The sequence below is a fragment of the Carassius auratus genome, unplaced genomic scaffold (genome assembly GCF_003368295.1).
Source record: "Carassius auratus strain Wakin unplaced genomic scaffold, ASM336829v1 scaf_tig00017317, whole genome shotgun sequence".
NCBI classification, from domain to species: domain Eukaryota; kingdom Metazoa; phylum Chordata; class Actinopteri; order Cypriniformes; family Cyprinidae; genus Carassius; species Carassius auratus.
The window spans coordinates 16,437-29,596 of NW_020524771.1; the positions used below are offsets into that span (position 1 = coordinate 16,437).

At 36.5% G+C, this 13,160-nt stretch overlaps 1 protein-coding gene across 1 annotated transcript; it reads right to left on the bottom strand.

Moving 5' to 3' along the window:
• Positions 1 to 2,190: 2,190 nt before the first annotated feature.
• Positions 2,191 to 10,145, bottom strand: LOC113075624 (NACHT, LRR and PYD domains-containing protein 3-like). Its single transcript, XM_026248303.1, has 10 exons — positions 10,027 to 10,145; positions 9,421 to 9,480; positions 9,189 to 9,302; positions 8,788 to 8,901; positions 8,569 to 8,682; positions 6,656 to 8,455; positions 6,286 to 6,459; positions 4,433 to 4,606; positions 3,480 to 3,658; positions 2,191 to 3,188 (listed from the first exon to the last, which is right to left on the bottom strand). Coding segments are annotated over exons 2-10 (2,724 nt in total). The 5' UTR covers positions 9,474 to 9,480; positions 10,027 to 10,145; the 3' UTR covers positions 2,191 to 3,186.
• Positions 10,146 to 13,160: the final 3,015 nt, after the last annotated feature.

A 13,160-nucleotide genomic window follows, 5' to 3' on the forward strand; every position in this document is an offset into this window, starting at 1 on the left:
AATTGATGACTAATATTAGGCAGGGCAACAACTTACTGCATGATGGAGCCTAGAAAATATCCCTAAAATTCAAGATATGGGGCAAAATGCCCCCGTTTGAAATTGTGTCTCTTTACATCACATAGTTAATAAATATCACACAAGCTGTAGGCTAAGTACATTATCACACAAGCGCAAATGTTATACTCTTCTTATACAAGTTGATTAAAAAGTTAATATTGTGTTATTTTAGACACAATATTGTCTGTTTTGCTCAATTTTGCCAACAAAAATCTAAAGACCAATCAGAACTGTCCATCCCCAAGCAACCCATCGCGTCCTTTCATTTCTTAATCCACGTTTTGAATGAATTTGGTGAACCATTTGGCACGTTGAACCATTGGCTACAGTCGCGTTGGCTTTGAAGTGGCACTGCACAGACAGATCTGTGTTAGACATCAAAGTACCGCAAGAGCGATTCAAAAGCATAAGGAGTCGTCTGCTCTCTAAGCTCTTGCGGTTCTTTGATGTCACACACCGGTCGGTCTGATGGTGATGATCTGCTTTAAGTCGAACAAGCCTAATGCTGTGTTCACATCAAACGCGAATAGAGCTTCTGGCGCGAATGATTTCATAAGTCAATAACATTTACGCGCGTCTGGAGGTCTCGCGGCGAGAATGGGGCGTTAAGCGCGGCGCGGAAGACGCGAATTCGCCTCACTCGCGCGTCTAGTTCTAGCATTCATTCAACAGTATGTTCCTGCAGCCTCCGGTTGTGCAGGAATACCCTTCTCCACTCATTCAAGGAGGAATGACTGTTGTCAGTGAGCAGTCAACCGGAGCTATATGACAAAAGTTCATATTTCTATAGAGACAGGAATAAAAAGGACCTTTATATATATATATATATAAAAAAACATATTAATAGATACATTGAATAAAGGCCAAAGATGAGAAACGTTTCATTTTACCCCAAACAAATTATATTATCTTGAAGAGGTGAGGCTGCTCTCGGCAGATACATGATGACGGAGCTCCCGCTGATTGCATGGACCTCATCTCCGAGATCGGCGAAACACATTTTTTTAAATAGACGCTGTCATTATAAATAAACCGCATATTTGAGTTTAAAACAACTACATTCTAGCCTGAAATATTTTTAAAACTACATTTCATGACACAATAATGGTAATATTTTGAAAATTATCCGAATAAAAATGGCGGTTGAAAATGCTGCGTGAATTCAGCCCCATGACGTGAATTCGCGTCTGTTGTGAAGTTAATTTCACACAGGAATGAAGCAAATGATCTCAAAATGGTCAAGCGGCAAACTAAAAGCTTAGACGCGAATTTGACGCTCTATTCGCGTTTGGTGTGAACACAGCATAATGATTCAATGAACCATCCATAAAGAACTATTTACTTCACTCCTGAATGAATCAGCCATTTTAACGAATCAAACGAATGAATAAATGACTCGATGATGTAATCATTAAGACATTAGGCTACCACCACCTACTGGCAGTATTAGTTCATTATTTAGAGTATAATTTCATTAAATAAATAATTTAATATTTTAATAGGAATAATAATACAATTAAGAAAATAAACGATTAAAGTTATAGTTCACCCAACCAAAAATGACAATTCTGTCATAATTTACTCACATGGTCCAAAAGAGTATATGTAATAAATTTTATCAAACAAAATATTTCTTGCCGATCCTGCTTTTTGTAATCTGTTTGATGCTTTGCACAACGACTTTAAATTATATTTTCATAGGAATTTCTCCAAATTTGATGTGCTATTAATTGAATCACCACATCATGTAATTAATTAGATTAAACATTTGAATCACTTACCCACCTTACTTTAAACATTAGTTGATGAACATACAATTAATGAATTACTGAATGTTTAATTCATTTAAAATACAAATAAGCTCCAACATCTGTCAGTGTCAGTTGAAAAACATGACAAAAGTTAAACATGTTTATTGTCCTGTCATTTCTTAGGTATTTAGGAGGACCACAGCTCATTGGGATGACACATGTGAATAAAAATAAACAAATATACAAGTGAAGTACTTTTTGATATTTTGCTAGCCTGCACTCATAATGGTTATTACATAATTATGTGTTTAAAAAAAGGCTTTCTTTATCGTTAGTTATTTATTGCATGCTTTTATTCTGTTCTACTCTCATACAAAGCACTTTTCAGTAACTGAACACTGCTGGAAAAGTTTGTTTCAAAAATTTATGTAAATCCAAAATGAAAATAAAAATAAACTGTAGTCAGAAGCCAAAAGTTCTGGTAGTTGGAGTATCTTCTATTAAATGAAACAGATACAAGTGGTTAACATTTAAAATGCATATATACAATGTAAACTTTTCCTGAAATAAAAAATCTTCCATTATCATAAAAATCATAGTTTTGACAAGCATCACAATAATTTGTCAGTAAACTTCATTTAAATTTATCAGCTGCAGAATCACACCCATTTCTTGTTAGTGATGTAAAGTGAATAACAGTCATATGATAAATTGTATTTCTGATTATTAGAAGAACAGACTTTTGAATACATCTATAATGATACTTGAAGCTATGCCTTCTGTAAAACTCTCCATCTTGATTAGGTCGACAGAACATTTAAATGAATAACAAATAGATGCTGGACAATAAAATATACACCTTTTTCCATTAAACCGAAAAGATCAACTTAATTCTAAATAAGTGGTTAGTCCAAACAGCTTTAGTGAACTTATACCAGTATACAATAACTTGATAGAAACCAGATAATTTAAGTGTTTTTTGAAAGATAGATTCCACTATAAACCTCTTATTTATACCATGTCTATTACTTGTTGATTTTAATGTTGTTTTTTTGTCACAACTTGTAGTGTAAATTGCATGCTACAGCATCTACACAATCAGTATAAAAACCTCCAAATTGCAGATGATGCTTTTCAACACTTATACACCGACCATCACTTAAATATAATGATATCTGATGACATCTGAACATAAAATGACATCGGTGTTTCAAAAGAACTGGTCCATAAAATGTAAAAATAACAAAACTGATGTGAAGTCACACACAAATGACAGTATGATTGCTGTGTGTCTGTGTCTTGAGTCTCTGTTGAAGCTCTTTATTCACCATCAGCTGATCCTGAGAAAACTGGACTGATGTCTATATACTGAGAGTCCTACAATAAAACACACAGACAGTCACATATGAGACATTAGCATATATTAGTATTGGTATAGTCATATTACAGCCAAATATTTGAATGATAACTGCTAATAGATTAATAACAGTAAATAATGACTATCACTAACACAGAGAGAAACCTAGGAGATGAAAATATTCACATATGCATAGATAAGTCACATGACGGTCATTAAACGCAGACTAAAGTGTAATCTTATATACTTTAATTATAAACATATAAGACCTGTTAATAAACTTTAAACGTTTTAAATAAAAATTTACTCACAAGTGTATAGTTTCACTAGTTTATAAACTGGGTTATCCTTTAGATCAGAGAGACACTTCACTTCTGATTCTTTTAGTTGATTTCCAGACAGATTCACGTATCTCAGGTGTTCAGGGTTTGATTTCAGAGCTGAAGCCAAAGCAGCACATCCTTCAACTGTGATGCCACAACACCTTAACCTGTAAAGTACAATGAAAAAATGTGAACTTTAGTTCAAGCGTCTGTAGTGTGAGATTTAATGCTGACGAAGGAGAAAAGCTGAAACTCTGCCGCTCCTGAAAACCAGTGTTGATTCTTTTCTATTTTTATTCATTCTTCTATATTTAAGAGTTGCTTATTAAACAACTTTCTTGTTTGAAATGTTTTGAGGCTCTTTCCTTTTATCACTGATACAAACTAAAGTGATTATAAACTTTATTCACTCATTAATAATAAATGTGGTTTTATTAACAAAGTTCGGGAGAAGCACGATCAGATAATCATCCAATTTGGCACAGGTGCATCTCGTTTAGCTAATCATCTTAAATAGCACGCAAGCGTATATATATCCAGTCTTCCTACCTACTGTCCCACGACAGTTTTTCGGCAACCCTCCTCCACCCCAACTCCTCACTTCTAATCTATTTATCCCAAATTAGGGATAGGGGGAGTTATTTAGGTTCGGGCTATGCTCCGGGCCCGGACCCCTCCCCCAGGACAGCACGCCAAAATATGCCTACTATTTGCCTTCAGATTAGATGTAAGGGTGAACTCGTGAACCTTCATTATAACCTTACATATAATACAGATAGTCCAGTATAAGTCAAACTACCAGAAGCCACTGAAGCTCAGTCATCAGAATTATTTGTGCTGAGATTTAGTATGTTTACTGAATATTTATTTTACAAGATGATTTTGATCCTAAAATGTACATTAAAGTACATGCCTTACATGTGTGACTATCGTTAACTTACTCCAGTTTCTGCAGTTTAAAGTGAGGATCTTTAAGTCCAGCAGAGAGATGCTTTACGCCCAAATCTCCTATATTATTCCAAGACAGATCCAGTTCTTTCAGGTGTTCAGGGTTTGATCTCAGAGCTGAAGTCAGAACAGCACAACCTTCATCTGAGAGACCACATTTCCTCAACCTGCAGACAACAACGACACAGTCTTCTTCACTCTCTCAGATCAGATTATAAGTTAATTTCTTTTTAAAAAAGAAAAAAAGAAAGTAGAAACGTAAAGGACATGCATTAGATAAAAAAAACTGTCTTGTACTGAAGGGATTTAAATTGAAGGCATTGACTGCAAAATGTCTTACAAAATTCACCACTGGAAAAATCTCTACATGATTGGTCTGTGCTGCTGCATTCAGCTCTATTACCAGAAACTCATCATTTTAAGATATTTATTAACATTTACCATTCCTTCTCTTTCAAGGGATTTGATTGCAGTGCATAACAACGCATTCATTTGTTTCCATCACTCCACAACAACAGCATTGATGTTGTGATCAGTTGCGTTTACCCATTTGAAACAATAATATATCGAGACCTGTATTTCTGAATCACAACCTGGAAAATGCTTATTGATCTACTAAAAACACTCTTATGACAGACTAAAATGTTGGTTGCTGGTTGGCGATTTAATGCTGGGGGAGTTTTGTCCTAGGATGTACTGCTTTTTAATCTTGTTTTTTAAATTTGAGTCAAATCTGAGTTGTTCTCAAGGCTGATCTTTATCTTTCTTGTTTGCTTTGTAAATATTCTTACTGTATAATTGGAAGTTTTAGGGAGTGGGTGCACGTTTATCTTGATTTAGTCCTTTTCAGGTTGTTTTTTCATTTCAAGAAGATAGGGAGTCAGGAAACTATATCTCTGTTGTTGATTTGGTTTTATTTATAGAGTTAAGTTTAGTGGCTCCTTTAGTAGTTAAGATGTAATTTTGCTTGTTATTTTGCCTTTTTCCTGAAGTCATCTTACACTTACATACTAATAATACTATATAATAATAAATTTTACTGATATTAATACAATTTAATTGTGTGTTTAATTCTTATAATGGCATTTAAAATTATTAGTTGAAATTAAGTTATGCTTCTCTTTTGTTGACACATTAATAATTATAATAATAATAATTATTATTATTATTATTAATAATAATAATAATAATGTGAAACATTTCAGTTCATCAGAATTATTATGATATTTCTTTATTTGTTTATTTGTTTAATTTGTATAACTTTAATTAATATTATTACTGTTGTTTTCCTTTGCTTTTAATTTTACAGAAAGCTGCGGGGAAGATTCTCTTTTGAAATGCTTATCTTTCGTTGACAACAAATTTATAAAACCTATTCCTTCTCATTACAAATGTTTCCATATAATGTTCTCATGCATTGTTAGAGTTATAATAGAAAAAAAATGAGTAATACTGTTAATTTTAGGTCTTGTAACAAGTAAATAAATGTGTGTGTGTGTGTGTGTGTGTGTGTGTTTGCCTGTTTACAATCAACACAACATTTTAAAAGAGTTTTTACAAAACTATGAAAGTTATTAACGGCAAGAATGAAACTAGAATGTTTTTCATTTCTCAGTTGTGACTGTTGATCTCAAACCAGTTTAAGGTCAAGAGATTGAAATGTTGATTGTGTGGTTGAGTGTGTATTTCAGTGTGACTCTCAGTCCTGCAGTATCATGTTACTGAGGAGCAGCTCATGTGTTCAGTCATTTACTGCTCAATCAGCTGTACTCACAGCAACTGAAAGAGACTGCACACTCCATACTTTACAATGTATTTCAATTGTGAGATTCATATATGATCTTACTCTAGTTTCTCCAGTTTACAGTGAGAATCCTTGAGTATAGTAGATATCCGTGTGATTCCTGAATTTCCTAGTTTATTCCAGGACAGGTCCAGTTGTCTCAGGTGTTCAGGGTGTGATCTCAGAGCTGAAGTCAGAGCAGCACAACCTTCATCTGTGAGACCACAATTATACAACCTGTAGAGAACAAACACACACTCTTCACTCTCTCAGATCAGTTCAGATGAGTTTAGCTGTAAATCCTTTATCAAACACACTAAACAGAAATGTACATGTTTGATGAACCACTGGATTGATGTCTAAAATGTCACAACACATAGAAAAATATGTTAAAGGTTTAAACAGCGAAGTGATTGTTCTCAGTGATACTTACCGAACTGATCTGGCTTCTTTAATCACAGGCAGCAGTTTCTTAAATACTTCTAGTTTTTTGGTTTCATTGCTTCCTTCGGCAAATTTATTAATATCAAACTCATCCAGCTTCTTCTCTGATGTCAACAACACAAAAACTACAGCTGACCACTGAGACGAAGAGAGTTTGGCTTTATTTACTGTTCCAGAGTTCAGATACTGTTGTATTTCCTCCACTAGTGAATGATCACCCAGTTCATTCAGACAGTGGAACAGATTGATGGACTTTTTGGGAGAGGACATGGTCTTGATCTTCTCCTTGATGTACTTAATTGTGTCTTGTCTGCTGTCAGAGCTGTTTTTTGTATCATTTTGTTTCATTAGTCTTTGTAGGAGAATCTGATGAGACTCCACTGACAGACCCAAAAGGAACCGCAGGAAAAGATTCAGATGTCCATTTTTACTCTGCAGAGCCTCATTCACTGCACTCTGATGCAGAGCAGCTAAAGAAGCATCTAATGACTTCTGTTTTTGAACTTTTGACATCAAACTCTGTTTGGTGATTTGGTCAAACACATTTATGTTGTTGTTTGTACAGGAGAGGTGCACATATAGAGCCGCTAGATGTTCCTGAACTGTCAGATGAACAAAGCAGAAGACCTTCCCCTGATACAAGCCAAACTCCTCTCTGAAGATCTGAGTGCACAATCCTGAGTAAACTGATGCTTCTGTCACATCAATGCCACACTCTCTCAGGTCTTCCTCATAGAAGATCAGGTTGCCTTTCACAAACTGCTGAAAAGCCACTTTCCCCAGTTTGAGGATCATGTCTTCATCTGCCACGTTTTCCTCATAGTCCTTCTCATGTTTGATGTTAATCTGTGCCATCAGGAAGTGTGTGTACATCTGAGTGAGAGTCTTGGGAATCTCTCCACTCTCTGCTTGACTCAACATCTTCTCCAGAACAGCGGCTGAGATCCAGCAGAAGACTGGGATGTGGCACATGATGTAGAGACTCCTTGATGATTTCAGGTGTGAGATGATCCTATCGGCCAGACTCTGATCTCTGATTCTCTTCCTGAAGTATTCCTCCTTCTGTGGCTCACTGAAGCCTCGTACCTCTGTCACTCGATGGACACACTCAGAGGGGATGAGATCAGCTGCTGCTGGTCTGGAGGTGATCCAGATGAGAGCAGAGGGAAGCAGATTCCCCTCAATGAGGTTCTTCAGCAGCACGTCCACTGATGCTGATTCACTTACATCACACAACCTCACACCGCTCTGAAAATCCAGAGACAGACGACACTCGTCCAGACCATCAAAGATGAACAACACTTTATATTTGTCACAGGATATTTCCATTTCTTTTGTTTCAGGGAAAAATACATAAAGAAGATCTGAAAGACTGAGTGTTTTGTCCTTCATCAGATTGAGTTCTCTGAAAGGAAGTGGAAATATGAGCTGGACGTCCTGATTTTCTTGTCCTTCAGCCCAGTCCAGGATGAACTTCTGCACAGAGACTGTTTTTCCAATGCCAGCGACTCCTTTTGTCAGCACAGTTCTGATGGGTTTGTCTTGTCCAGGTAAAGGTCTAAAGATGTCACTGCATTTGATCGCTGTGTCCTCTGTTGTTATCCTGGATTGTGTCTCAATCTGTCTCACCTCGTGTTCATTACTGATCTCTCCACTCTCACTCTCTGTGATGTACAGCTCTGTGTAGATCTCATTCAGGAGCGTTGGGTTTCCCTGCTTTGCTGGTCCCTCATACAGACGCTCAAACTTCTTCATCAGATTTGATCTAAATGTGTTGAGGACTTCATGGCTATAAAATGTAAATGCCACATTATTGCATAAGTTACTACTGTAGGCAAAATGTCTTGTTTGTATTCTGTATCATCATGAAATCATATGTTTTACCGAAATGTTATACTGTACCTTACATCTGTCTGTTTATTTTTAATCTTTAAATGTATTGGAGGACACATAGACTCATCACTTCTCATAGACTCACAGCTTGGCTCTGGTTCTGATCTCTTCTGATGCTCTAAACTATAACAATTATATCCAATATACAAGAAGAATTTGTTATTGTTAGAATACAATTCTGATCAATCAAATGGCATACTTGTTTTATATTTTATAGAAATATTATACCTGAGATTAGTCTGTGTATCTGAACTCTTAAAATGTAGTGGATTATTCTTAGACTCATTACTTCTCACAGACGCACAGCTGGACTCTGACTCTGATCTCTTCTGATGAACTGAACTATAACAGAAAGAAGTGAAAGTAAATCCTTTGAATTACTGCATTAAATAGATTACATTTATAAAACACTTTAAAGAGCAGTTTATGATTATATGCACTATAACCAAAAGTGAGTACTTTCACAGATGTGTCTCTGTGTGAGAAACATTATATACAGTATGTTAATATCAGATAACAAAAATAATTAAAAAGCAATTATTGTAGAAGACTGTAGGCTATAACATGTCATAAAAATCTAATTTGTACAATATCATAATCATAGCATATCTTTTGCAGAAATGTTATACCTTTGATCAGTCAGTGTATCTTCATTCTTAAATTTTACAAGCATATTCAAAGATCTATCGCTCCTTACAGACACACAGCTGGGCTCTGATTCTGATCTCTTCTGATGCTCTAAACTACAACAGAAAAGATCAAGCTTTAAGACAACTATCATTTTATTGTAAAGCCATAAAAGATTTTCTTGACAACTTCAATCATTTAAAGGCGAATACAAATCGTGTATAATCAAAGTACCTGCATTCTGGAGATAAATCTTCATCTCTGCATGTGTCTTCTGTCTCTTCCATGATGAAGCTGAACAGTTGAAACAGAACCTGATCTTCAGTGACTCCGAATGGAAATGACAAACAAACGCAATAACTCAGCTGAATGGTTCATGAGAGTTGGAGAGCCTCATTGTACACGAAATCCTGTTTTTCTCGTTTACAGAAGTCACCTGTAAAGTATCTCGAGTCCTGTGTAGTCTACTCACTAGTTACCTTGATTGATTTTTAATTATTTCGTCAACATGCTCCGCCTCGCCATTTCTATAATTCATGGTTCATATTAAACACTTAGCTAGTATTATAAAGATACTATTCTAATTTTTTAAATGGCGAAACATCAACATTTAGGCTACTTTCACTTTTTATTAGAGATGCAGGGGGCTTTGACGTCAAACCGATCCAGAAATTCGGAAAAACAAGATCATGATAAAACCGACCCGTTCACTTAAATTCGAATCATGTCAATTCTATTTGCATCAATGCTAGAATAAACCACAGAAATACTTCCTCGGGGGAAAAAAACATGCGAAAATCAAATCACCTGTAAAAAGCGTCACAAGACCTGAGCACTCACCCTGAACAAGATTTTATTACAGTTGCACACAAATCCTCCAACTATCCTGTCATGAAGCTACAGGTAAATTCATTGTAAAGGTCCCCATTAAACACTTTAATATTCAGTATTCTAAATGGTCCACTCATACATGGTGAAACAACTGAACATTTACTTTCACTCTCTATTTATAACGCGAGCGATAAACGTGACGATCCATCAGTGTCTTCCCAGACTGAATCAAGCATCACATTTAGCAATGCAAACCAGTGATGGGCCGCTGGAGGGCGTCAAAGCTCCGTGCAACATTTTAAATACGTCCTACACAATTTTAACTGTTGCATAATGTTATGCATTGCAACCTAAACAAATTAATACGTTTGCAAAAAGGTAAACGTCTCTTTAAATCTTGAGACAATCCAGATCTACTATTTTTTTTTTTCCTTGATCAACTATTAATCTATTATTATTAGATCCACACTGAGTTCCAAAAAGGTTTAATATATAAATTTTACAACTAGATAATATGTAAATATAGACCAAAAAAAAATCACAATCTTAAGTGCAAACAGATCAGAAGAATTTTTGGCAGAAACACATTTCATTCTCTTTAACACAGCAATCTTGTCACACATTTATTTGACATTTATATTTCCTGTAAATGAAAGACACTTTTTAAATATGTAGCTCTTATAAAAATCGTTTCGTAAATCTGGTTGTTCAAAAACAAATATTTTATTAAAAAACAATTGAATATATTGTGCACTATGCAAACAAAAATTTTTAAAATGAATCAACCAGTGGTGTAGCCACTGGTGTGCCTGTGCCACCCACAGTGGCAGCTGGCACACCTAAAAATAGATGCAGAATTATTTTTTATAGTCTCAATAAAAAATGTTTACTAAACTTGGGCTATTGTTGTTTACTTAGAACATTTTTTTTTTTTTTTTTTCGCGACTCGCGAGATCGGGACCTCGGAGCCTGTTCGCGACTCCGTTGATTCGGATCGGCACTTCGGAGCCTGTTCGCGACTCGGTTGATTCAGATCGGGACCTCTGAGCCTGTTCGCGACTCCGTTGATTCAGATCGGCACTTCGGAGCCTGTTCGCGACTCGGTTGATTCAGATCGGCACTTCGGAGCCTGTTCGCGACTCCGTTGATTCAGATCGGCACTTCGGAGCCTGTTCGGGACTCGGTTGATTCAGATCGGCACTTCGGAGCCTGTTCGCGACTCGGTTGATTCAGATCGGCACTTCGGAGCATGTTCGCGACTCGGTTGATTCAGATCGGCACTTCGGAGCATGTTCGCGACTCGGTTGATTCAGATCGGCACTTCGGAGCCTGTTCGCGACTCGGTTGATTCAGATCGGCACTTCGGAGCATGTTCGCGACTCGGTTGATTCAGATCGGCACTTCGGAGCCTGTTCGCGACTCGGTTGATTCAGATCGGCACTTCGGAGCCTGTTCGCGACTCGGTTGATTCAGATCGGCACTTCAGAGCCTGTTCGCGACTCGGTTGATTCAGATCGGGACTTCGTAGCATGTTTGAGATTTTTTTTAATTCAGATCTGGACATCGCAGGAAGTGTTTGTCAAACAGTTAATTGGTGATGAATGAATATTTGGACTTGAGTTTTTTTTTACCTGTCGATTCAGCATGTACATGGACCCACACACAAAGGTGACGGGTGTGCCAGGTAGGGTGACCACCCTTCCCGCGTAGCGCGTGCGCGCACAGCGTTTGAGCCCAATACATGCCTCCCACAAATTGAGACTGTGTCACGCATAATCAATGCTTGCGCAAAAAAAGTTGGTCGCTATATCTGGAGTCACCAACCCGTCGATCGCGAAGATTTTTCAAAATCTGAGAAAAAAAAAGGTGCGAGCCTCCGCTGACTGCGCGCGCACCTCCCGAAACAGACGAGACACTATACTTGACACAACTGTTTTAGACTGAAAACCAGACCATACAACTGATTTAGAGGCGGGTGCCGGTGTGATGAGATGTACTAATATCCGTCTGCTCGGGCATGATTGTTTTAGGCCTATCATTTATTGATTATTGAGGTTATAGGGATGGCACGGTTTGCTGAAATAAAAAACCAAACCGTTCGGTTCACCACACACGGTTCGGCACGCGCTTCAACTTAAATCTGACAAAGCATCTGTAATATCATCTGTATTATGGCTTGCTATAAATGGCACGTAAAAAAAAACAGGGTTCAGCTAATAAATGATTCTGTTGATGCATGCGCATTCTGGCTTCCCAGACATTACAAAAACATGAGAGAAAAATATCTATATTGAGCAACTACAATTCATTTTAATCCTTTAATTATATATTATAATTTATTTAAAGCGAATAAATTGTAATGAAAAACTAGATAGTAAAGTTTGTTTTCAAACTTTAAGTTGGCTTGAAAAAGCCTGGCCAGAAAGTTAGAAAAATGTAGAAAGTTTGAAAAGCTTAAAAAGTTTTAAAAATGTAAAAGTTTGAAAAGTTAAGAAGTTTAAAAAAGAAAGTGATTAACATATTACTAGCATTATAAGCAAGTGACTACCATGTCGTTAGCATGATTAGCAAAGTTTTTAACATGTTTCTAGCATGTTGAGAGCATGATTTTAGCATGATTAGCATTTTGCTAGCATGTTTCTAGCATGTGACTAGCATGTTTCTAGCATGATTAGCATGTTGCTAGCATTCCACTAGCATGTTTGTAGAATGATTAGCACGTTGTTAACATTTCGGTAGCATTTTGTTAGCATGATTAGCATGTTACTAATATGTTTGTAGCATGATTAGCATGTTGCTAGCATGTTGCTAGCATGTTTGTAGCATTATTAGCATTTTGCTAACATGTTACTAGTATGATTAGCATGTTGCTAGCATTTTTGTAGCATGATTAGCATGTTGTTAGCATGTAACTAACATTTTGCTAGCATGATTAGCATGTTGCTAGCATGTTGCTATCATTTTTGTAGCATGATTAGCATGTTGTTAGCATGTAACTAACATTTTGCTCGCATGATTAGCATGTTGCTAGCATGTTTCTAGCATGATTAGCATGTGGCTAGCATGTCTCTAGCATGTTGTTAGCATGTTTCTAGCATGATTAGCATGTTGCTAGCATGTCGCTAACATTTTGCTAGCATGAT

Coding starts and splice junctions, on each gene's coding strand:
- LOC113075624 (XM_026248303.1), bottom strand. CDS start 9,473: ATGGAAGAGACAGAAGACACATGCAGAGATGAAGATTTATCTCCAGAA. Junction 8,456..8,568: donor AATAAACAGACAGATGTAAG/GTACAGTATAAC, acceptor TACATTTTATAG/CCATGAAGTCCTCAACACAT. Junction 6,460..6,655: donor AAAGAAGCCAGATCAGTTCG/GTAAGTATCACT, acceptor TGTTCTCTACAG/GTTGTATAATTGTGGTCTCA.